Genomic DNA, 24,890 nt, shown 5'->3' on the forward strand with positions numbered 1-24,890 from the left:
GCCCATGTTTTCGGATTGGAGGGGGTGAAATGGCCCGCAAATGTATCGTGATGCAGAGACCCAATCGGCATCAATGGCGTTTGAGAAGCATGAACAACCCGCAAACGTAGCCCCGAAGCAAGGCTTAGGTCTACAGTTCCCTGCCTAGCGCTGGGCCGGCCTTCTAAAGGTTTTAAGGACAGGTAGAGCCACATTTAGCAGCTCGATTACCCATTTCCCAGGGATTTGCAATAGATTTGGGTGCCATGACACCCGTCCTGAAAACCGAAACATGGATGTCCATGATTTCAGCATGTTTTACATGTTTGGAGATCTTACTCGGTTTTAGTATGCATTTATCCCTAACCCTATTCCGAAACATGGGCTGTAGGGCCAGCCATTGTGCAAACACAATAGTAAACTGTTTCGATGTAAATGTGCCGTAATTATTGTATTGATATTATTTTTTCAACCTCTGGATTGCGTTGACAGCAATGGCCTGGACTGCAACGATAGCTGTAATCGTAGCGAGTTCAGAAGCGCGAAGGGATTCGAGCTTTTGAGTAACGATAGATTGCGTATTCAGAAATGAGCTGTTGTTTTTTTCGCCACCATGTCGTGTCTGGTATATATTATGAGTGCTTCCTATGTATGGTAGAACTGGTACCTCGAAGTACATGATCCGTTTGCAGACAACCGGCCAAGATGTGGGCCTGAAATTTAACAAAATTAAAATTGCAATATCTTTCAGAGGAGGCGAGGTATTAACCCCAACGACCCGTTTTCTGGAGTTTATTTCGTAGCGACTACATTGCTGTATTATGTATCCAGTTAAACATCGCGCTGAATATGCAAACTTTTCTCTCATTCCAGAATTTGACGGGTCGCGAGCAAGTGTCTGCCAAGGGTCGCCTCCAAGGATCTCCGGGCCCTTGGCCTTCCTGGGGGGAATCCTCCCAAGGGAGCCCAGGAAGGAGCATGGCGGCTGCAGCGACGGCTTGCGCGTGACCATGGCCGACGACGGGAGTCGGCACAAGAGCAGCTCGCGCGCGACGACGGCGATTGCGCTCCAAGAGGGCGGCGACTCTATGGGTCGTTGCCACGGTGGTGGGAGGCCCAGACTTCGACCACTCTTTCAAGCTCGCGGCAGGCGACCGCGGTTCAAGCACTCAAGCCGCCTCCACGGAGGTATTTGGGCGGTGTCCTTCGGGATGCTGCCGTCATCCGATGTTGTTAGAGCCTAAGCTCACGCATCCTTCAGCACGCGCCGGACGAACGCAATCAACGCTCAAGTCAAGTCTCCATGGGACAGCGGCCGACGGCCGCACAACAGGAGGTTCATGGCCCCTGTCCTGTATCTGCCGACCTCGTGGGTGGCGAGTACGAACCACCTGACCTCGCTTGAGGTCGCGCTTTGCACTAATTTTCAGACTCTCCCACCAGACTCTGGGCCAGAGAGCCCCCTCCCTAGTGACGCTTTGCACAGGTGAGCCCCCCGGTCTTTAGTAGTCGTTCGCGATCGCATTAGCTAAGTGACAATAATGATCCTCAATTCAAAAACAAACAAAACAAACAAACTTTTCTCTTAAGATGAAGCCGCCACTCCCAAATCGGGAGTCCCCTGCAATACCATCTGTAAAGATTAGCACGGAGATCCTTATCCTAAACATTAATGTAGGCCACCACAATAGACACAATACACATCACTGATAGGTCAGTACGATGCTGAAGCGCGACGCGTGTGCTTCATTTTCTAAAGCCTTCGCGGCGACGCCGAGATATTACAGTTACTAATCAGCACAGTGTCCAGTTACACGTACTGTGCATCTATCCACTGTATTTCTACTAGGCTGGTACATCCTGTACTTCAAGATAACCCCCTGGTTTGCAATTACTAGAGCTTTGCGTAGGCTGAGATAGCTTGGTAGTTCGCTCATAAATAAAATCATACTGTGGATTGAATAAAGTGCTTAGCAAGTCGCAATGTTAGGGCGTCAGAGCTCTACTTAACAAAGGGAACAATGGTTGAGCGAAAAACAATTACAATGGAAGTGTCTTGTTGACTGTGACAAATGGGCAAAGGATAGGTATCCTTTCTTGTGGGGCACGTAACGTACTGCACTGTTGGTTTCCTCATGCGCTGTCCAACACCACTTGTTACATACCTTACATTTCTCTGATAACTGAATGCCCAGTCTGAAATAATACAATACTATATTTTTTACAAAAATGGTTTTGTATTTCGTCTCTAGTCCACTATGAGAACGCTTCAAGTTACTCTGCGCGGATTCATAATAAGAAGTATGCAGTCACTACAGTCTCCACATTTCTCAATTAAATGCGCGAGGATTGCTTCTTCTGCGGGCATCGCCAGGTTTCGTTTTCGAAACGATACACGTACATGCTGACCCGGAAACTTCCTTGTCATTTAAAAGTTTCTACACTTCTGAGTCCAAAGTATTGTATCGTTATCCGCGGTAGTCAAGCCGCATCCGCACTTGCCGACGAGGTAGCTGATATAGCAGCCGATCCAGCAACATGTCTACAATGGCGCCCGCTCGCGCCCTTCAATCGGCTCGGGAAAGCAGCAGCAAAGGCAACCAGCTGCCAGCCTAGAAATACGTATCCTGCTGCGCGCAAGAAAAAATCCGAAAATTTCTTGGCGATTGTGGCTAAGCAATCGCCTGTTGCTCCGTCAACGCAGCTTTAAAGCCAGGATATTACAAGATCACTAAATATTAGCTCCATAATTAAACAACAATCTATCGATTGCTCTTATCTCGCACCGATGAACAGCAGGGTGAAGTTGTATGAGCCGTTGAGGAGCTCCGGCTACTGGCACATTTCACAGCGCGTCCAGCAGTAGCGCGAGGCGAGTAATACGTGTAGCTGCGTTATCTGCAGAACCGACAATAAGACATAATGAGTGAGGTATTCTTGTTGGGGTCAAAGTTCGGCACCTAGTCGTAGTTCTAGCAACGAGATGACTGGGGCAGCAGCGACTCGGCACGTCCATCATGCGCTCGCAAGGCGGTCGCAATTCACCGCTTCCATTTCCTTCGGCAGGTCCCGCACCAGCAAATTCAGGAATGAACGGCAATGATCGGCGACGTTGGGTGTTTCTTCGAGTGAGAGATTTTGACCTTGAGAATTTCAACGCCATCCATTTAAGTATCCCAATATCTGAGACTACAGCATTCAAAATAATAGAAGTGTTAACTTTAACGGGAGACTTCATCTGATCGGCTTCAAATCTGCGCTAGCAGCCCATAATCCTAAGAATCAATCAGAGTGTCGCTGTCCGTAGATCACACTTATTCACTAAGTACGAATTCCACTAATTATGATTAGCTGCCGAGCGCAGCGAAGGCGACCCCACCATACGATATTGCGGGGCCGCAGGACCCGCCCCGGCCTCTGTATTACTAGCCTGACATTGAGATTAGTGTAGCGAGCCGACGAGGCGAGCGGAACGGGTCCACCACTACCGTAGTGAAGCGTAGGCAGTCTGCTCCAATAGCGGAGCGAGCATAGCGAGCGAAGCGCCAACTAACAAAAAATTCCCCGCCGCGTAGCGGCGGCGCTCGGCTAGTAACATCAACTTACGTAACGTCCGTACATCTAGCACCAACTGTTCAGTCTCGTGATCAACCTAAATGTACTGTACAAACTGAAACACTTCGCTTTTCGCGCCGTTTGGCACTAGTGGTTTCTGGGACGCCTCCAGCGCCTCTTCGGAGGATCTCTCTTCTCGGATGAAGTCCTCCCGCGTGCGGCCGAGAATGCGAGATGGGGCGTTCCTGAGCGCCGAGCGCGGGAGCAACCCCGTGCTTGGCGACTGCCACCAAGATTATCAACAAGTACGCTGCACCAAGTAAGACCGAGACGCGACGAATCAGGCGGACCCCTCGCGTTCAAGATCTCGCCGCCTAGGCATGGAGGACAGGGTAAACTCTCCACTGCTGAATCTATCTTACCAAAGCGTAAGGGCCAGGTGCACCTTCGCGCTCAAGTCGAGCACCATCGACTCCCCTCATCCCAGCAAGCACTCGTGGCGACCGCTTCGGCGGAGGTCGCCCGGCGGTAGTGAACTATGTGGAGATCGCGCTCCGTAATATCCAGCTTTCCGGCTTGTATTTGTTCCCAGCTCCGCTCTCGGCTGAAATGGACCCAGTTCTGATTTCGTGACGTCTTCTCCAAGGTCGACAAGAGAGTCAAGTTTGTCAACTTCGGCGATCGGAAGATGGCAGGACCAGGCAAGTCTCGTTCCAGACCGGGTAAAAAACGGCATTGGTGAACGGTTCCGGCCTCCGGGTCCTCTGCCCCCTGTCCCCGCGCGGCGTGCGTCAGCTGCAAGACAGCGACCAACCTAGGTACGTATGCTAACCCCGGAAGCTGGTTCAACGGATCCGCGTATACTCCCAAGTGCCCCAACCAGTCGAGACGACCTCCTCGGACGTGTTGACGGCGATGTGCGGCTGGCAAGGGGAGAACAAGGAAGGACTTTGCAGCATGGGAGATTGGTGGACTCTCATGTGTCCAAACATTTCAAGCACCACCAAGAAAATCGGCATCAAGCCACCAGAACCCCACAAATTCGGCACAAAGCCATCAGAAATCCGGCATCAAGCCCCCAAGAACTGTGCCCACCGTGGCCAAGTAGGCCCTGCCTATAATCCAGGTCTCTATAGTTAGCAATTAACGCAAATAGAGGATCTCTTCACCACTGTACAAACTGGAAACTGGATAATCTTAGTAAGATTATCTTTTCGCGAGAGCCGCAATCACCATGAACCCGAGGCCCGTACGTGATCGTGCTGGGGCACAATGCTACAACATCACGGCTGCCCGCGTCGGCCACGATGCGAGCTTTCACTTCTCCTTTTCCAGCCACCGAACACCTCCAATACCGTACTCCAGCTCTTTTTCGGGGGAACATGCCGTTCTACCGGCCACTCGCAATCGGGTTACTCTGCACGCTCGCGCAGACTGTCACCGCAACCAACGCCACCAAACGTCTACTGAACGGGTGGTATCCTTGCTTGGAGGCCACTTTCTCGGACCCTGATACAAGACCACCAACTCAAATCGCCGAGTGTGCTGTCTACCCCGCGCCTTTGTGCTACCCCGGGATCTGCGAGACTCCAGCGTCGGCGGATCCGACAATTGATATTTTCGTGAAGCGCCTACCGTTGGGGATGTTGCAACAGCGCCCAATGTGTGGTACTTGCAGGGAGGCCCGGGCTGCTCGTCTACTAACAGTAAGTCGGATTGCATGACACCTCGAAAAAATAATCGCTCACTAAGTGATAATATTTGTTCTGCAGTGGAGCCAGGTATGCTGGAGCTGCACACTAAAATGGACGGCACGATCAACGTGTACACAGTGGATCATCGTGACACTGGGCGTAGCAACCGCCTCAACTGCGTGGCGGCACAGGCAATGACGACTGCTCCCCCACTAGGCACCGACATTGACCCGAAGGAGGTTCCTTCCTGCGCAAAAGACTTGCTCTTCAAGTACGGATATCTCTCGGCCTTCTCAATCACAAGCGCTGCAACCGATATATCGACTTTCATTTCCGACTACACGAATGGAGCCAACACGTTTGTGTACGGAGTGAGCTATGATACTTCATGGGTGGAGCGCCTTATGCACTTGAATACGCCGAGCATGAATGGATACATTCTCGATAGCGTTCAAGCATCCTCTGGTGTGCCGACCGACAAGTCTAACTACATGTCGACGACTGATCGGGACTATGGTGAGGTGGGCGAGTATTTCATGGGGCTGTGCGATCGGGACGCTGAGTGTAAGGCTCATTTCCCGTCGGCCAACCTCTCGTCTACGGTCCACAACAGAGGTCCGAAAATGCAGTACTGTATTGTATTGGCAGTGTTGGGTTGCCATAATAAAAATTTCAATCTAGCTGCTAGCAATAATAAAAAATTGCCGCAATGCATATTGTATTGTTGGAGTTATCTAGCTACGACGTGCTCAGATCCCAGTCACTTGTAGACCAGCATCTACGCCAAATGGGAATATGACTCGGCGATCAATAGGCCAAATAAAGCCGAGCTCCTCCTCGTTGAAAGTCGTGATAAGGTTTTGCGGTAGATCATGCGCAGGTTGCCAGGTCAATCGCGCGAAGCCAACCCAGTTAACTAAAAAGAAATCTCTACCCTCAGCGTTGGTTTTCTTAGCGTAGACTGTGTCAACGACAAACAGATCTGGGCCTTCATCAAAATCGGGGCTGTCATCCTCGGAGTCGGTGCTGGTCTCGGCGATGCCCATAGACGGACGGCACCAAGGCGTCAGGCGAGCTTCTTCAGTCAGGCGAGCTAAGATCTGAGCTCCTGTCACTTGTGCGCTCTTCTGTCGCTTGCCCTCGGCTAATGCCGCGATGTGCTTGCTGCGCTTGTCCTTGCGTTGCATTTCCGTGAAAATTGGAAATGGCAGCGCAATTCAACCGCAGCGCTTGCATTTATTTTTAACAGCATACACACCATGCACATAAGGAGCCGCCTAAAATAATTTATTATTATAGATGGCTTTTTGCATGCTATATATACCCCCTATAAGTACTTCAGCTGGGATGTGTGGACTTTATTTTTATTTTATGGATAGCTATTTGATTAGGTGCGATATTTAAACGAAGCTGATTAAGTTGTCATATGGGTTTGGAAAGGAATTAGGTTGCAAATAATAGGCGGTGACACGCAAAGTGCTTCTTCTCCTTCATTTTTGAAGCTACGATCTTAAGAAAGCGTGCATTGTGTAGCTGGTACAAAGGTCTAAACAAATATGATTTATTTTCCCGCAAATAATAAGTCATAATTTCAAAACAATTAGATAAGCTGGAGCAAAAGCAAAAATGAGGTGCATTCATTGAGTTTAGCGCTCGACAATCTTACTTCTTCTGTTCTGCGACGACGCTTGAGACAGTACTTACGTTTCACATGCCTCTATTCACCCGCAAAAATGCGAGCTCTTCAAAGTGAGCAGGATACATCCCGCGGCGCTGTGGTGTCAATATCAGCTTGCACTGCAGAAACAGTCGCTCCACTGTGTTAGACGTCGGCGGCACCATTTTGACGAGAGGGTTATACTGCGTCGAGCTTGTACTTGTGGTTCGCTTCTTTCCTCTGCCTCGAAGTAGCTGTGCCGCGTAGTCTTCTTCTCTGTCCTTGCGCTTCTTCCCCGCAGCTTGGCCCGCTTTAAAACACTTCAAGGCTGCTTCTTCCGCCGATGTAAGCGCGCAGCCAGAGATCATTTTGACGATTCCGGTCTCGAACGCAGGAGCGTGAACATTCTTAGCCGTAGATCTCAGGTGTTCTGCCATAACTGGATACTCCACGATTAGCGCGTCAAACATGAGACGCACCTCGTCCATGTCCGTGTCGTCGCGCTGCAGCCGCTTGCAAATGCTGTCGAACTTCTTTAGGTGCTCAAAGAGAGCGACAAGCTTCCTGTGCTTTGCACCAGTAGGGATCAACTGCTCAAAAGCCTCGACCATCTTGATCTCGGCGCGGATACGGATGTAGCGCTGCACCATCGTGAACGTAGACGACTACCGCGTGACAGCGCTTGACAGGATCGAGTTCCGTGTACTTCTTCAGCACCGCCCGGTTGTTTTCTTTCCGCAATTCCACCATGAGCGTGTTGACGCCGGACAGCAATGTCTTGTACGGCGCGAGGAACTTGTTGACGGCGAGGTTAAACCTGTGGCTGGCACAGCCGACGAGTGGCACAGCCATCTTATTCGCGATCGCCTGGTTGGTGTTGTATTTGTCGCCTACCATGAACCCGACCATGTCCAGTGTCTTGTTATAGACATCGAGGATGTTCTTAAACAGCTCCACGTGGACGTCAGCCGTCTGGTTTCCGTCGGCAAGAGGGGGTAAGCCCAGCAACGGTACGCGCAGCTTGCCATCTGGCTCGTAAACAGCGAAGAGAGCGACGTAATGCACACCGGCATGGGACCAGCCGTCGAACATAAGACCAAAGAGTATTCCCAGCTCCTTCTTGAGGTCTTGTCCGATCTTGATCGCGATGCCTTCCATGCACTTCTGAACAGCCTTGACCGTAACAGGTCGCAGCTTGCTCATCGCTCTTGTCAGCGCGTCTTCGACTTCATGGACCGGCATGTTCCGCATCAGAATCCACTGGAGCCACTGAAACATGTGGCTTGACTCCTCAGCCACAAACCCGAAGCTTTACAACGGGCGGTCGGTGCTGGCCTGCGCAGACGTGAACTGGGCGTCGTAGCCCGCATGTTTCCCGTCCAGATGCGCCATGAGGTTGGAGTACCCAGTGTCGTGTAGGAACACGCACTAAATTATATAATAGCACACTTTCCCCACCAACAACACCCACCAAGTCCCGATGACTCAATGGGCTTGTTAGGGTTAGAACCTGAAGGCCCAGGAACTTTCCCTTGCACCGGGTTGATGTTTCCTCTGTGCGCCGTGTTTCCGCTTAGTCAACTGACGGAACCCCAGCGTCACCAGCCACGAGCAAAGGCTGGCACGCTCTCACACACAATATAAACCTCGCAGGCCCTCAGGAAGGAAGGGCCCCAGCCAGTCACGGTTTGATACGAGGGTGCCGGAGCTATACTCCGGCGGGAAGGATAAATGGAGTGCGCTCTCGCTCCTCCACTACACGGCGATGACTCGCCCTTCGTATACACGGCCACCTCTTCTCTTCTCTTGGCCTGACCACGGGTAAACGCACGCTACGATACTAGCAGGCGCGTCCACCGACAGTCATAATCCTACCAACAGGTTTATCCAATTGCTACGGGAACTCACCGATAGCCCGGACGTCTTCCTTGAGTGGTTGGGAGGAAAAGCTGTTCTGTTCTTGTTGCCCAAAGGGCTTATCTGTTCTGTCTTCTCTTTCCTATGGTTCAATACAAATATCTAGTATAAACGCGTCCGTTTTGGATCTTCCCAAGTAACCACCGACCCTTCAGAGCCTCCTCGACGCCCCAAGAGGCCTCTCGATGACTCTATTGGACGATGAAGACTTGGAGCAGTCGCCGGGGCTCGAACGGTCGTCTTAAGTGCGGATCTCGGGTCAAAGTTCGCTATAAGTTCGGATCGTACTTGAAGTCCTGGGTCTCGAACTTGGGTGTCGACGAGTCTTCGGCACCGGTCCAGAATGGTCAATCAGCATCCGCCGAACATTGCTGAACATGTCCCGACGACTCGGGTCGCCACTCAAGCTTGGTCGTCAGCTCGATTCTCGTTTACCGCCAAATCACTACACCACACCAGTACCACCCGCCTGTTTCCGGTTGTTGCCACCGACGTTACAGGGGAACAGGCCTTGGTCAAGTGGCGCGTAGAAGAAGGCAGCGAGCAGCTTGTTGGAGACCATCATAGTTGAGTGAAGATGTGGTTGTGAGCGCTATTCGGCTCAATGTCGCGGCCTTGGCTGAAGATCTCAGCCAACAATTCTGATCGATGCTTGTGTGGTGTGATGTACTTAATTTTTGACGTCATGGGGACTTTGTTGTGATGTAATAACGAGAGGTAGGCTTTGTATCCCCGCCAAAGCACTTTTCACTGTATTTATTGTCAATAATTGTTTCAATACCGTATTGTATTGGATGTCGATAACACCAATAATAAAATTAATATTGGAAAATCTCATTATTAATTGTTTCCCAATTATTATTTCGGACCTCCAATCTCGACCCCAACTCGACGTGCGCTTCACTGATGAATAGCGACGAGCCGGACTTGCTGCCTTCGTACGTGCTCAGATTTGATCTGGCTTACCTGTTGTATAGTGCATCGACGCGGACGCTGGCCACCGGTTGTGTACCGACTGAATCGGTGCAATGCGAAGGACGTCGAGGTCTTAACCCCGTTCAAGTCGTTAGGGGAAGGCAGCACCCGCATTACTCGAGCCTACTCTTCTACCTCATCGTGTACTCGGAGATGTGGGAGACGCCTACACCATCGCGAGCTGAGTTGGAGTCCCGCGTGATTCGTTCGAGCATCGCCACTATCGACACCTATACGCGCGACCTGCCACTGTATTGCACTATGACGAAAGAGAAGTCGGCGGCGTGTGACGAGTTCAACTTCGGCAGCTACGACGGCGGCGGGATCATTTACCAGCGTGACCAGTACTGGAACAAGTCGGCAACCCTCCCAAGCGACGCCAGTGTGCTGCTGCTAGGCGGCAAGCTGGACGTGTTGACGCCACCCAAGTATGCCGGGTATCTGCTCGAAGCTCTCGGCACCAGCAAGAAAGAGCTGATCGTCTTCGACTATGCGGGTCACGATGTTGTATTCTCGAGTGGTATGGGCAACGGCAGCGATCCCGTTCTGACCTGCGGGTTTCAGCTGGTGATGTCGTACATCAAAAACGACGGCGACCTGCAGCGCCTCAATCGAACGTGCGTGAGTGAGATGTCTCCGTTCGACTTTTCGGTGCCGACGTACGAGCTGCACAACCTTTTGCACACGGATGAAGCGTACGACGGGGAGTACAAACCCGAGTTAGGCTCCACCTAGATGGAATAGTGCCGTTTTTTTTCATAATAGTGCACTATAACTTTCAAGCTGTATATTTTTCTTTGGTTGAGCTTTTAAAGCCATTTTTTTATACCCGAGGACCTTCCTATCTGTACTAGCAGTGTACTGTCTTCCATGCGTGCCGTTTATAGGCTGAATAAATTCCGTGGCGCTCACAATAAATGCTCACCCCCATGGTTGAAAATCTCTTAAGCAAACACACAGATATCGAAATACTCACACATTCCGGAGTAACAAACTCTTTTCAGAGTGAAGCTGAAGCCTTCCTCTAAATAACGAGGAATATCAAATTACAACTTCGTTGCCGTTTGAAGAATATGAAATACTTATGCATTTCGGCTAGTTTAAAGAGGATCTTTACAGTAAAATCCAAATCACCGCCGTTTTGGACTTTGCTCGAAAAGCGCTACTGTACGGTATCGATTCCCGTTGATTCGGGGCTTTGAATGAAAACGAGAGGAAACCGAAGTCCGAATTTCATTGAAGTAAGACAAGGGAGATAGTCAGCCATTCGACCTAGTATGCGAATTAATTTGTAAATTTTTTATTGGAGTCCATGTACTTAGTACTGTACATGTAGTCTTGTTTGTGGTTGAAGACGAAGAGGAATTCAACTTAACTGCTGTGTTGCATGTTCCATCTGCAAATATTAAAGCTGATTCGTAGAAAATCTTCATCCTAAACATTGATTAACCACAACACATGAATAGGTAGAACCCCCTTTCTGTAGACTTCGGAAGTGTTTGCCGTCGATAATACAGAATTCCACTTCTTGTGTAAAGCTAACCCCTGAAACACCCACATGCCATAGTGTGAAGTTACCCATAAAATAGTGGTTGGAGATCCAGCAACATTTATCAGGTTCATTTCCGCAGGAACTGGCGATGCGTCCTTGACAAACGCGATGATTAGATACAAAACTGGTGGATTGTTTTGCTGTTCATCATCATGGTAATATCCCGCAGGTAATCTTCCGCTTTGCTAGCAACAATTTATGTGTAGCATCAAGAGTCGCTGCTGAGTCCGTTGATCCACATATAAACTGCGTGATCATATTACTATCACGACGAATCCGGGGTCCGTACACATATGTGCTTGTACTGATCAACAATTCTACAACATCGGACGATTAACCACGACGGCAACGGCTGGAGCTCTCACTTCTCATTTTCCAACCGCGGGGCACCACGAAGTACCTGCACGGTAGCAGACTTTAGCACTTTTCGAGAAGACATGCCGTTCTACCGATTCTTCACAATCGGGATATTTTGCACGCTCGCGCAGAATGAATTTGAGCATCACCGGCGGTGGACTGTACCTCTCAAACCCTCTGTACTGTGCTATCACGAAAGAAAAGTCGGCGGCGTGTAACTACGACGGTGATGGCATCGTTTACTAACGTGATCAATACTGGAACAAGTTTGCGACCATCCTGAGTGATGCCAGTGTGTTGCTTCTGAGCGGTAAACTGGACGTGCAGACGCCTCACAAGTATGCGGAATACTTGTTAGAGGCGCTTGATACCGACAAGAAAGAGCTCGTCTCGTTCGACTACGCGGAGCACGAAGCGATCTATTCGACTCTGCTTGGTGATGGAACCAACCCAACGTTCACCTGCGGTCTGGAGCTCCTGAAGTCGTACATCACAAACGACGGCGACCTCCAGCGGCTTAACAAGACGGGCGCGAGTGAGATGCCCGCGTTGAATTTGACTGTGCCAACGTACCAGCTACACAACCTTTTGCACACTGACGAAGCATATGACGGAGAGTACAAACCGGAGTTGAGCTCCAGCTAGGCGTAGATAGGAAGACGCCATGATGCTCGCATCTCGAACAGATAATCCTACCGTTGTTTGTAGAAAGAGAGGGGGTCGTCGTACTAACTCACCTCTCAAGTATACAATTCTTTGAGTTTTTCACCAATGTGAAGTGTCCATTACCTGTACTCTGCTTAATACCAAGGATCATAAGACAAGTGCCTCCCGGTAACACATAATGATTTCGACCAGCACAACAAAGAGAATGCACCGCCAATTGTGTTGTGTTGCGTTGAATCATCTCTATTTGGCGACGACCGCATCTTACTATCTGCTACTTCTACTATTTAAAACGGGTAAGCCTTCTCGAGTCTCTCCCTCAACGCGTCGTCCTTGAGGGGCATCACGACGTTCTTCAGCGACCAGTTGACGTCAAAGTCGGCGTCGCTCAGCGCCGTGCGCGCCTCGTCCGTGAGCTGCTCCCACGTGATGAGGTCCTGCTGGTCGCCCGACTTGGTCGTAAGCCTCACGCCCTGCTTGCTGCCCCAGAAGCTTCGGTACGAGTCGAATTTCACCGTCACGCCGTCGACCACGTACTTGGACTTGGGCGGGGACGCCTTCCGGTAGCCGACACCGGCCGACATGGACACACCGAGGATGGTCGAGTTGTCCGGGTTGGGATTGTCGATCCAGACGATGGCGTACGACCAGTAGTGATGGTGGCCGGAGTTGTACTTGCGGATGTACTGCCGGCCCTTGGGTTTATGGGAGAATCGGGGGCCTGTCAGCCCCCGAACTCCGATAAATTTAGGAGAGATCTCCGAACTCCGGCCGCAGCCCCGGAGGGGCGCAGCCGTTTTCCCTTTATTTACCGAGAACTTGTAGCTGAGGAGTTCGCAGTAAGCATGGCCTTGTCAGCAGCGCGCAATGAAAACAAGGCAGCAGTGGTCGAGGCGGTTGGACGGCGCTCATTCCCTCCCCGTCTAGTTTATCCTGAGGAAAAGGTGGATGACATGCAGTTGTCGCGGCTGTTTTCACGTCCGTTGTTCGTGTGGACCCCGGAGTATCGAGGAGGCAAAGGTCTGCCGTCGTGCATCAGCCGAGACTGCAACTTCAATCCGAAGGTGAAAGACTATTGCCGTCGTGTGGTGGAATCTGTGGAGTGCAAGTGCGACCTGGTATTTGTGAAGTATAGGTGCGCTGTAACAGGATCATATTTTTCCACTGTGAGCTCGGATTACTTTGCACAATGGCCCGATATGATTTTTCACTTTCCATTTGTTCTGAGCCAAACGCTAGTTTCTCGAACTCACTCATGGAGATGGTTCATGACGGTATTACCGCGCAGAATGGGTTGCAACGTACCATGGCCAATATGGAGCGTAGGCGCAAACAGCGCTACTACAAGCTTTTGGGTCTGTTTTCCAGTGGTATCAAGCGAAACCACGAGCGTTGCTTCACCTATCTGGCCCCCACTCCAATATCAGAGGATCAGTATGCAGATCAAAACAAAGTTGTTGACAATCACACGCTTACGACGGCATGGCTACACGCTACAGAGCTGTACGGGTCGCTGTGTGAAAAAGTGATGAAAGACTGTGTTGTAAAGAGGGTCATGAGAATGGATCACTCGGTCAAGTTCTGCAAGCGGCTAAAGCTGTGGAAGACCAAAGGGCAACGTGAATCTCTCAAAGATGCGAAAATGCTTCCAGAATGAAATTGGGCAGATTATTGGGCGGCGGCTGACCAGGTCTGAAAACAAGGAAGAAACACGAGCCTTGCTTCAACATGTGAAGTCGCAGTTTCGTGCGCCATCTGGGGGTGACCTGGATCATGTAGTTGTGTCGGATAACGCGTCGGCTGTCAAGAAAATGGTCACAGAAGTGTTTGGTAGCGAGGTGGTCACAAAACAGGACCCCTTTCACGTGATAACTCGCATCACTGAAAAAATAAAGGCACCCGTCACCAGCAAACGAATTTCAAAGGAACTCTCCCGTGCGATCTACAATGTGGATCGTGAATCGCGCCCTACTGCTGAAATGGCTCTTCAATTTCAAAGTGTAGTCAGCGGTGTTTTGCGCTCAAGTGTATCGTGCAGCCTGAAAGATTGGAAAGGGTCGTGTCAGAGTAATTTGGAGCACATTCAGCGTGGCGAGTTGTACGTGGGCTCAAACACTTACGAGGAAGGCGGTCATCGAGTTTGCGTGGTATCTACTAGCCAAGTTGAGGGCTTTCACTCTTCCTTAAAAAAACTGCTTACCAGAAATGTATCGATTGATGTTGGCTTGCGGATCTTAGATTGGTTTATCGTCAAGCATAATTTGTCTATCGGTGCTAAGTTCGGGCGCAATCCGCCCATGAATGGCGTTGATTTGATTTCGGCGAGCCATACTGCATTACTCTGTGGAACGATGGTCCCTACTTCGCCTCAGATGGAGTATCTGATGCAGCTTTTCTCTTCGCCGCTTGTATAGAACGGAGACCGAGCGGGACTTTGACTTTGACTCCTGGGCACAGGTATTTCAAAGTGCAAGAGTGAACACAACATGTCTCGAAGGGAATCTTAATCGCTCCCGGCAACACCGCTCAACAGTAGCGGAACTGCTGTTAAAAAGTGCCGTTACCCTCCAATCGGCCAAGCTGAAGCGTGACGAGGTTTTTAACTCTATTCGACTGGCAAGTACCGAGTGTGAAGGCGACCAGGGCTTCTCTACGGAGGAACACGAGCTGCTCAGGCTGCTAGTAAGCGTGAATGGTGCACGTGTGAAATGATAACAACGATGATGTTCAATATTGTTGCTTGCAACAACACGAACCCTAAAATACGGCTACAACAGCGGAGCTATGCTACGATGGTCTCAAACGTTAAATCAGTTGGTGCTGATCCTGAAAGTACAAGCTCCGCTCGAAAACAAGCAAAAATATTCCATTTTGCTCCTCAAGAAGCTGTTTCCCTGGCTTTGCGTCCACCGATAGACTGCGAGGCTGATTTGATGCGCGATGTCTTCAAGATTCTGCGAAAGTTCAAGGCCGGCACAGCTCGTAAACGATTTTTCCACCGTATCTACGACTTTGCAAGTTGTGTCTGCGCTGGAATTGGTCAACTTGATGAATCGGTGCGGGAGAAGTGCTGGGAAGCGCTGAAGGCGGCCCAAAACCGAAAGAAGAGGAGACTAGCGATGGTCACGAACCCCACAGACGCTCCATTATCTTGTCCAGCCCCTAATGAAGAAGAAAAACGAGCCGAGCCATTAAATACTCTGCTTACAGATCAAGAAACTGCAGCGAACGATGACATCGATGCTGCGACCACTACAACTAGTTCAAATGCAGACGACACACCTCCAGCCAGACTACAACCGCAGGTTATTTGTCGTGACACTGTTGGGATTGGTGAAGATGCAGGACAATAAAGTGTTCCAGCAAAACGGCCTCGGCCATCTACTATCGCACCAGAGCACTTGGCTGAGTTGTGTAAACTGTCTGATTCGCTGGTGTATACTCGTTGAAAATATATATTGCTGCAGCAGGGGCTGAAGAAATATTACCCTGACGCGAACCTCACGGATAATCAACTACGCTGCCGCCTTAAACGACGTCGAACAGCAGAAAAAAATTGTCCCAAGCCAGCGAGTAGCGGCAACGAGATATCTGACAGCATTGCTCCACCTCTCGCTCCAGCTAGCAAGGCGACTTCGTGTTCGAGCTGCCGCCAGAATCACTTAAAGTGCGGTGAGGGGTCTCAAAATCCTGCGTGTTTGCTAGCGAAGAAGAATACTACTCGTACGATAACAGAGTTCTTTAGCGTATAGCAATAAAATCAAACTTTCATAGCACATCTGTTTTTCCACCAGGATCGAGACATACCATCGAGACAACATTGTGGTCAAATGTGGTCGAATGTGGTCAAATGTGGTCAAAGTGGTCGCGAGACAAATCCCACCATCTCCCATGCGCCGGCCCTTGGGGAAGTACCAGGCGTACATGATGGCCCACTTGCCCTTGTACCAGTCCGAGCGCGAGTACACCTGCGAGCCCAGCCCAGAGCCCTTGCACTTGCCGTTGGCCCATCCAGACCACTTGAGACCGGCACTGACGGAGCCGTCGGCCTGAACCGCAGGGTACGGGTGGCATCCGTACGAGATGTGGAGCTGCGGCTTGTACTTGACCGCAGTCTTCTCGGAATCCGTCGTGGGCTCAGGCTGAGCGACGGGCTGAACGGTGTCGTGGTTGATCATCTTGACGTCGGCGTTAACCGCGGCTAGCGAGGCGATCGCAGTGACGATGAAGGCACGGAGGTTCATTGTTGCGTGGCGAACTTGACTGTCCTGTGGTTCTTTTGGAAGTGAGGGTCGCGGACGTGCTGGTCCTTTCGACGAGGTCCAGCAAATTGCAGCAATTTGCTGGCAGCAACGAGGTAGAGGTCTCACTCACCTCCGTTGAGGTGTCTCTGCCATGCAAAAGCAGAAAAGGTGTCGCGAACTTGGCGGTGAAGGCTCATGGGCAGGCTTTGCAGCCTCAGTTACGGCTACAATGTGCCAGCTCGCTCATATGACGGCGACAGCTCCCAACTCGTTGCTTACGAATCCCCGGGTTATCACGGAATGTACTAACGTTATTGACGATAGTTTGCGAGTGAGAGAGCACTTCACATTCTGAAATTGAGTGGCTTCTAATGCATTGTACCCAAGACATTTATCATGTTGTATGAGGAAGAGGAGAGAGTATTCTTGGCTGACTGTAAGCTGGAGGGTCTGACAGTAGCATGCACTATTAATTAATAAAGCCGACAGAAATACACAAGTTCACACACAAAATAGAACTAAGTACAGTCTTTGTATTGTTGAAAAATAAGTATAAGGCGTCTGACATTATTCTCTGAGAACAGTACATGTACATGTAGATCAGACTTAGCGGAAGGAAGCCTTCGTAATGAAAATCGAGGATACATCAGATATGGGAACACTGTTCCCAGTGCGGACGACTTGGGGCTCCCAAGTTTGGCAGCTTGGGAATTCCGCGGCCGTTCAGGACCAGCCATCTCGAGTCGAGATGTCGAGACTCGACCGCTCGGAGCGGATTTGACTCAAATCTTTCATCTATCTCATGGATACCCAGATGGCTCCACAGCAGTAAAGCCGGAATTCAGTTGCTGGCTTCCTCTTCACCCCCTTCAACCACAAAAGCAAGGCGAAAGTGCAATGTACTGTACCGCATGCTAATGTGTATTTTGTCTCTTTTGACAACCTCTACAGCGACTTGAATCATTCCACTCATAGACAATAAAAATGACCTCATCCCGTCACTCCACATTATAGCAGGATTCTGCAAGACTCAGTCTTGGTGGCCCCTGTGAGCTATGTCTAACTTCTATGAGAGTTAAGATCACTCAGCTTAGGGGCTGGTCAGGCTGGCTGGTGCTGGTTCTCGGTCCGGTGAGCGAAGGGGTAGGCGAACTACTCGGTTTTGACTCTGCTTTTTGTCCAAAATGAACAAAACCAAGCCAATTCGCCAAGAACCCGAGAACTCAATCGCCAAGGTGGTTCTCGGTCAAAACCAAGCCAATTCGCCAAGAACCCGAGAACTCAATCGCCAAGGTGGTTCTCGGGTTTTGAGTAAAGTGCCTATTTTTGTTCATTTTGGACAAAAAGCAGAGTCAAAACCGAGTAGTTCGCCTACCCCTTCGCTCACCGGACCGAGAACCAGCACCAGCCAGCCTGACCAGCCCCTAAGCTGAGTGATCTTAACTCTCATAGAAGTTAGACATAGCTCACAGGGGCCACCAAGACTGAGTCTTGCAGAATCCTGCTATAATGTGGAGTGACGGGATGAGGTCATTTTTATTGTCTATGAGTGGAATGATTCAAGTCGCTGTAGAGGTTGTCAAAAGAGACAAAATACACATTAGCATGCGGTACAGTACATTGCACTTTCGCCTTGCTTTTGTGGTTGAAGGGGGTGAAGAGGAAGCCAGCAACTGAATTCCGGCTTTACTGCTGTGGAGCCATCTGGGTATCCATGAGATAGATGAAAGATTTGAGTCAAATCCGCTCCGAGCGGTCGAGTCTCGACATCTCGACTCGAGATGGCTGGTCCTGAACGGCCGCGGAATTCCCAAGCTGCCAAACTTGGGAGCCCCAAGTCGTCCGCACTGGGAACAGTGTTCCCATATCTGATGTATCCTCGATTTTCATTACGAAGGCTTCCTTCCGCTAAGTCTGATCTACATGTACATGTACTGTTCTCAGAGAATAATGTCAGACGCCTTATACTTATTTTTCAACAATACAAAGACTGTACTTAGTTCTATTTTGTGTGTGAACTTGTGTATTTCTGTCGGCTTTATTAATTAATAGTGCATGCTACTGTCAGACCCTCCAGCTTACAGTCAGCCAAGAATACTCTCTCCTCTTCCTCATACAACATGATAAATGTCTTGGGTACAATGCATTAGAAGCCACTCAATTTCAGAATGTGAAGTGCTCTCTCACTCGCAAACTATCGTCAATAACGTTAGTACATTCCGTGATAACCCGGGGATTCGTAAGCAACGAGTTGGGAGCTGTCGCCGTCATATGAGCGAGCTGGCACATTGTAGCCGTAACTGAGGCTGCAAAGCCTGCCCATGAGCCTTCACCGCCAAGTTCGCGACACCTTTTCTGCTTTTGCATGGCAGAGACACCTCAACGGAGGTGAGTGAGACCTCTACCTCGTTGCTGCCAGCAAATTGCTGCAATTTGCTGGACCTCGTCGAAAGGACCAGCACGTCCGCGACCCTCACTTCCAAAAGAACCACAGGACAGTCAAGTTCGCCACGCAACAATGAACCTCCGTGCCTTCATCGTCACTGCGATCGCCTCGCTAGCCGCGGTTAACGCCGACGTCAAGATGATCAACCACGACACCGTTCAGCCCGTCGCTCAGCCTGAGCCCACGACGGATTCCGAGAAGACTGCGGTCAAGTACAAGCCGCAGCTCCACATCTCGTACGGATGCCACCCGTACCCCGCCGTGCAAGCCGACGGCTCCGTCAGTGCCGGTCTCAAGTGGTCTGGATGGGCCAACGGCAAGTGCAAGGGCTCTGGTCTCGGCTCGCAGGTGTACTCGCGCTCGGACTGGTACAAGGGCAAGTGGGCCATCATGTATGCCTGGTACTTCCCCAAGGGCCGGCAGTACGTGTCCAAGTATCGCAAGGGCCACCGCCACTTCTGGTCCTATGCCATTGTCTGGACTGACAGCGACAAGCCCGACAACTCGACCATCCAGGGCGTCTCCATGTCTGCGGGTGTGGGCTTCAGGAAGGCAACCCCGCCCAAGTCCAAGTACGTTATCGACGGAGTGACGGTCAAGTTCGACTCATACTTTAGCTTCTGGGGCAGCAAGGTGGGCATTCGAACCACGACGAAGACGGGAGAATCGCAGGATTTGATCACGTGGGAGCAGCTCACGGACGAGGCTCGAACGGGGTTGACTAATGCTGACTTTGACGTGGACTGGTCCTATAGGAAGGTTGTCATGCCCTTGTCGGACGAGGACTTCACGGATAAACTGAAGAAGGCCTACCCATTTTAGTTGCAGCGATCCGAGGCTGTAATTAACCATTGGCTTGCTCCTATTTTTAAATAAAATGTTTGATTTTCTTTTAGCGTTCAAGCATTGCGCCTTTGTCTGCCAGGCCGGGCGAGGGGATGAATCGTTCAGTTCGATTCATACCTGTACTTCAAGTATCAATTTCGTACTGAGGAATTACATGCGAAGTACTATTAATACATGTATGAGCTTTCGGCTAATCGGTTAGAACTAGGCCTTAGAATCAAATCTCCCAAGGTGTCTGGGTCCTCTATTTCGTGATCTACGAGCCGCGACAGGCATTGAGCTTACATGTACAGTTCACAGGGTCTCCCCCAGGACCCACGACTCGTGGGCCACGAGCAAGTACAGTGTCCTAGGGCCGTTCTGGCGGCTGCTAGGTGAGTTAATAGAGCGTAAGACCCACAGTTGGGCTTCACGTTCTAGCAAAGGTCTAGCAAACGTTAGAATGTGAAGCCCAACTGCGGGTCTTACGTTTGCCTGAGAGCGCGCGGGTAATGTACTGTCCTGTACAGCTCTGCCATCATATTGCCTCGTTTACCTGAGAGCGCGCGGGGACTGTACTGTACAGCTCTGCCATCACATTGCCTCATCAGCAATCTGGAAGATTCTATTTTTTACGTTTAGGACCATCTAAATTCTACTTTCATATCTAAAAAGTACAATCCTGACCAAATTACAAATCCCCCCTCGACAAGAAAGGCTCGCTTTTGAGTTACGGGTATTCCAGAATACAATACCCAAGCCCCCCCCATGAGCAGGGGCACGAGCAAGCGAAAAGCAGTGTGCTCGCTTCAAATCGCGAGCTGGGCTGTGCTGCTCCCTCGGATAAGTACGAATGCAAAGCAGCTCGTTTGAGGAGTGAACTGATTGGCTAAAATGGATCAACTTTGAACAACAGCTCGTGCAACCCACAATACTATAATGAGTGCGACCGTAGGCTACAGTAACTGCAGAAGCTGATGGTATCCCTACTACCATGAAGAAGCGCTTTGAGATCAAGTTAGGGGCTAATTGTGAATTGTCCAATCAGTGTTTGGAGCTCACTTTCGCGCTCCCCTCTTTAAATCGATTAGATACGAGCAGCTACAGATCAGCGAGCGCTCATGAGGTTTTAGCTGCTCGTGCTCGGGGATGCTTGGCATTACTTGTCTTAAAACAAAAAGTCTGTATGTATGGTCATGTTTCAAAATGGTCTAAAACTACAAGCCCAGTAGGCAATGGAGCGGAACATGTTCTGTAATCGGTCAGTCATTTTTTAGTTCAGACGTACGTTCTCCACCTACGTGCGTTTCAACAAATGGGGGCAACCTGCTGCGCCAGTTTAATTTCTCCTCTCAAACCGTGTGCCCGTAGTTTATGAGTTTGTAACTACGAGTACTCTCGTTGTTGCCGTCAAACGTCTCGTTCGTGTACACGACCATGTCGTAGCCCGAGGGGCAGTACGGGAACGTCTAGTCACTCACAATATTCAGGAAGAGGTTCTTGCCCGTCATGCACGTCACATAGACGCCCAGGCCAGCACAAAAGACGATAATAAATGCGCCGACAGCCTTCTCGTACGACGGGACGCGGCTCCAGAATACCTTGAGGTAGAAGAAGATCGGCAGAATGATGCAGGACATCGACACCGAAGTCGTTAAAGCAACGGCAGGACTAGCAACTTCAGCAACGTCAGGACTAGCAACTTCAGCAACGTCAGGATATCATAGGGTTAGGGGATGGATATTTCTGCAATTTTAATTTATCGAATAGTTATTGTGAGAACCGGCTAAAACGCATATCTGTAGCAACCCCTTATTAGACTTCAACCACATAATTAATCAGAGTACAAATCAGGGCTGAAATCGATCGTGATCTAGATGCATCGCTTGCCTGTGCGATTGCCTAGGCATTCTGATGAAGCACGGCTATATCAACGTGGCTTCCATAAAACGATCGCCTAAACTGCACATCCACTCACATATGCATCGCAGGACGCGATCGATTTACAAATCGATCGAGCTAAAACAGGGTACTAATCGATCGATTTACGAGCAAAATAGGCAAATGAAGCGGTTTTCACAAAAAGCTCTTTGCGCATTATCTGATGTAAATTTTATTGTACGTTTTGTTGCACATTGGTGTAGTTTCTATTATCATACACACGCTACTAACCTTACATATTAGTACATTGCAGGTAGAAAGTTGTGATTGGCACCGTTATCTACTATGCATTTGATGGTAGGGTCTCCACATATTTTCTTGTGTTGCTAACACTAGTGTGTGTAAATTACTTGTTAGTGACGTTGATCCAAAACTTAGTTAGACTTGTTGTAATCGTTCAAAATGAAGATCTTTACAAACAAACGTCTGATGTTGAGGTTTATTTTGTTTGTAACATTCACAGTTAAGCTCTCTTTTTTTAGTAGGCTGAGCTTGACGCCACTATCTCTTTCGATGCGAATTACCTGCTAGTGTGTCGAGGGCGGCGCTCGCCTTTTCGTTGAGATAGATTGTATTTAATTCGTTCATAGGGATACTCTGCGTGCCTAAACTTAGTTGGGACGGCATGTTCTCCCTCTCTACATCAACAAATTCCAACCGGACACATGGAAACTGTGGCGACGTCGTGGTGCGTATGTGGGATGGTGCAGTCAAACCACTGTTAACTAGGAACATTAGTCAGAGAGCGTTAATATGCAGGACGAATCACCAATACATTTATGGATAAAAGTATGAAATGGGATTAGTTGTTGGCATCGGCATCACCAATACATTAATGGATAAAAGTATGAAATGGGATTAGTTGTTGGCATCGGCAACTTGCTCGAGTCTTGCTGTATCCTAACCTTCCGGCATCCTAAGCTCAGTTGTGGTCATGTTCCTTCATATCTCAATCCTATTACTACTCACCACTAAAAATGTCTAACTGATACGCGCGGGGCATATTTGTATGGCAGCGTAGTCGTTAAACTGATCTGTGTGCACTAACGCTATCATGGTTTAACTGTATATTAGATGCACTACACGTTTGTAGGCCTATTGTACTCTCCATGGATGCTATTCGTCGGCCATGCTGGGGCTATGCTCCATGACCTGACGCACGTTATTACACTTGGTGCATATTGTTATGCCTTACTGCAGTGTGTAAGAATGTGGATCATTTTTGTGGCAAGTGATCCTCTGTACGTTGTGTCATTGATCAGGATACCCGGTTTATGTATCTGCATCGTGCTACTGCTTTGGGTGAGCACATCGTTAGGATCTGCCTCACGTCTTCGTAAATCTTAGAAGCGACAGGTGCGGATGAATCCGGCAATTTCTAATGCTACCGTAGGAACGTGCAGAGCTCCAGTAAAGGCGACAGGGCTTTTAGCAACTGCAGCAACAGCTGGTACTTTAGCAACGTCGGCCACTTCGGCAACTTCAGCAACTTAATTTTCATCTGGTACGCGGGAGAGGAGTTTTGACTCCTGGGTTGCTTCATTTAGAATTTTGCGCTGTTTCTGGAAGGTAGATAGAAGACTGTGTGCTATAATGCGGCAAGGAGGCTAACTTTCTGCATTGTACTCTCCGCTCTGTCTGCTCCAGTCACCAGCCTCCAGTTCCCTACCACTTCCTTTCTCCCCCGCACCTCGACCCCCTTCCCCGTCCCGCCCATTCCTGTGCCTTACAGCTTCTGTAACAGAGCGACGTTCGCTTCAGAATGAGCACTCCCGGTACGTTAAAGCGTTATGCTTCATTTGGTCCGTATTCAATTCTCATATTAAATATGTACTTGTAAATGTTAGGCTTCAGCCGTGGAGAGAAGCGGCGTAAGTGTAAATGTTCATGTTTCGGTCACGTGTATGGTTTATTTACAATGTATAACTGAATATTAGACCGCCTCGAGGATGTCAATGAAAATGAAGAGGACGCCAGAGATGAAGGATCCAAGCCTGGTTTTGGTGGCTACCCGTCAAGCACCAGGTAGACAGTTCAATTTGTTTTAGTACGTTGTATTATCTAACTGGATTTGTGCTGCTTGTCGTACTAACTCCCTACAGTAATTTCCCGGGAAATTCCTTCCGTGCTGGGAAAAGAATTTGTATCTTGGGAAAAACTAGAAGAATTTTGGGGCGAGTACGAAAAAACGAATTTGGTGTGCTATCGAGTTCGTGACTCGAACTCGTGCCACAAATGGAATGCCAAGTTCAAGGCCAGGACAGTGCCACCGCAATTCAAACTCGCGTTTCGAAAATACATGTGCACACTGGGATGTAAGCAGCCCTCGCGTGAAACAGGGAAGCGAACGACACGTACGTCGAGATATCGTGAGTGCAAAGGCTTTTTTAGGGCAGAGGTTTGACGTTCCACCCTTCACGAAGACACAAACTCTACCGCGGGGCCTCCATGGGTAGTTAAAATCACAGCTGAGGTGCGTGTCTTGCCTTGCAACATTGTATGTGATATCATACTTCCTCCAACTCACGTTTCGTCATGCTTTTTTTACAGTTCTCCTGTCATAACCACAACCTCACTTGTTCGTAGCTCTTAAAAACAGCACAGAGATTCTCTCAGACGAAATGCTGGAACAGCTCGACGCGTTTGTCGAAACCAACACTGACACGAAGCAGATAACAGATTATCTCTCGAGAAAAACAGGTGCGTTCGATATTAATACGGGAGATGAGGCATTGAAAAATATTTGAATTAAGGGACTCATCTGTTCGTATAATACAAGGGTTTCCCTTCGCGCCACAGCAGATTCGAAACCTGATTAACAGCAGACTGGGATCCGCAACCACAGAGGATCGGCTTAAAACTATGATTGCTGAATTTGTGCAACACGAAGGCAACCAATGTCTTCTCATACAAGATGACTGGGATCTCACGGTAGGTATTGTCGTTCAGAGCGCCGCTCAGAGAGAGATTTTTGCTCGATGGGGAGATACACTCGTTCTAGACTGGACCCACAACACTAACAACGCCGAGGGTACTTTGTGCCCTTAAAACTACGTGATGAAGTCGAAGAGCTATTCCGCTC

General features: G+C 49.5%; 9 protein-coding genes across 9 annotated transcripts; 6 read left to right on the top strand and 3 right to left on the bottom strand.

The window, feature by feature from the left end:
• Positions 1–800: 800 nt before the first annotated feature.
• PHYSODRAFT_288825 (hypothetical protein) lies at positions 801–1,540 on the top strand (the record flags this gene model as incomplete). The annotated part of the gene is made up of 2 exons (XM_009538150.1): positions 801–1,167; positions 1,225–1,540. The coding sequence occupies 2 exons, from the start codon at positions 801–803 to the stop codon at positions 1,467–1,469; spliced, it is 612 nt and encodes a 203-aa protein (XP_009536445.1). The 3' UTR covers positions 1,470–1,540.
• A 3,228-nt stretch (positions 1,541–4,768) lies between these two features.
• PHYSODRAFT_254050 (hypothetical protein) lies at positions 4,769–5,998 on the top strand (the record flags this gene model as incomplete). The annotated part of the gene is made up of 4 exons (XM_009538151.1): positions 4,769–4,783; positions 5,213–5,240; positions 5,307–5,843; positions 5,982–5,998. 4 exons carry the CDS (start codon positions 4,769–4,771, stop codon positions 5,996–5,998), a joined length of 597 nt encoding a protein of 198 aa, XP_009536446.1.
• Positions 5,999–6,935: 937 nt separating this feature from the next.
• PHYSODRAFT_254072 (hypothetical protein) lies at positions 6,936–8,277 on the bottom strand (the record flags this gene model as incomplete). Its single annotated transcript, XM_009538152.1, has 3 exons — positions 6,936–7,526; positions 7,555–8,167; positions 8,201–8,277. The coding sequence occupies 3 exons, from the start codon at positions 8,275–8,277 to the stop codon at positions 6,936–6,938; spliced, it is 1,281 nt and encodes a 426-aa protein (XP_009536447.1).
• Positions 8,278–9,930: 1,653 nt separating this feature from the next.
• Positions 9,931–10,512, top strand: PHYSODRAFT_526044 (hypothetical protein; the record flags this gene model as incomplete). Its single annotated transcript, XM_009538153.1, has 1 exon — positions 9,931–10,512. One exon carries the CDS (start codon positions 9,931–9,933, stop codon positions 10,510–10,512), a length of 582 nt encoding a protein of 193 aa, XP_009536448.1.
• Positions 10,513–11,766: 1,254 nt separating this feature from the next.
• PHYSODRAFT_340085 (hypothetical protein) lies at positions 11,767–12,331 on the top strand (the record flags this gene model as incomplete). Its single annotated transcript, XM_009538154.1, has 2 exons — positions 11,767–11,847; positions 11,954–12,331. 2 exons carry the CDS (start codon positions 11,767–11,769, stop codon positions 12,329–12,331), a joined length of 459 nt encoding a protein of 152 aa, XP_009536449.1.
• Positions 12,332–12,639: 308 nt separating this feature from the next.
• PHYSODRAFT_526774 (necrosis inducing-like protein NPP1 type) lies at positions 12,640–16,596 on the bottom strand (the record flags this gene model as incomplete). Its single annotated transcript, XM_009538155.1, has 3 exons — positions 12,640–13,026; positions 14,209–14,210; positions 16,236–16,596. The coding sequence occupies 3 exons, from the start codon at positions 16,594–16,596 to the stop codon at positions 12,640–12,642; spliced, it is 750 nt and encodes a 249-aa protein (XP_009536450.1).
• Positions 16,597–19,114: 2,518 nt separating this feature from the next.
• Positions 19,115–19,864, top strand: PHYSODRAFT_526071 (necrosis inducing-like protein NPP1 type; the record flags this gene model as incomplete). Its single annotated transcript, XM_009538156.1, has 1 exon — positions 19,115–19,864. One exon carries the CDS (start codon positions 19,115–19,117, stop codon positions 19,862–19,864), a length of 750 nt encoding a protein of 249 aa, XP_009536451.1.
• Positions 19,865–21,336: 1,472 nt separating this feature from the next.
• Positions 21,337–21,519, bottom strand: PHYSODRAFT_526673 (hypothetical protein; the record flags this gene model as incomplete). The annotated part of the gene is made up of 1 exon (XM_009538157.1): positions 21,337–21,519. A coding segment is annotated over one exon (183 nt), but the record flags the coding sequence as incomplete, so codon positions are not given.
• A 3,151-nt stretch (positions 21,520–24,670) lies between these two features.
• Positions 24,671–24,856, top strand: PHYSODRAFT_527375 (hypothetical protein; the record flags this gene model as incomplete). Its single annotated transcript, XM_009538158.1, has 1 exon — positions 24,671–24,856. The coding sequence occupies one exon, from the start codon at positions 24,671–24,673 to the stop codon at positions 24,854–24,856; it is 186 nt and encodes a 61-aa protein (XP_009536453.1).
• Positions 24,857–24,890: the final 34 nt, after the last annotated feature.

Source organism: Phytophthora sojae, assembly GCF_000149755.1.
Source record: "Phytophthora sojae unplaced genomic scaffold PHYSOscaffold_11, whole genome shotgun sequence".
NCBI classification, from domain to species: domain Eukaryota; phylum Oomycota; class Peronosporomycetes; order Peronosporales; family Peronosporaceae; genus Phytophthora; species Phytophthora sojae.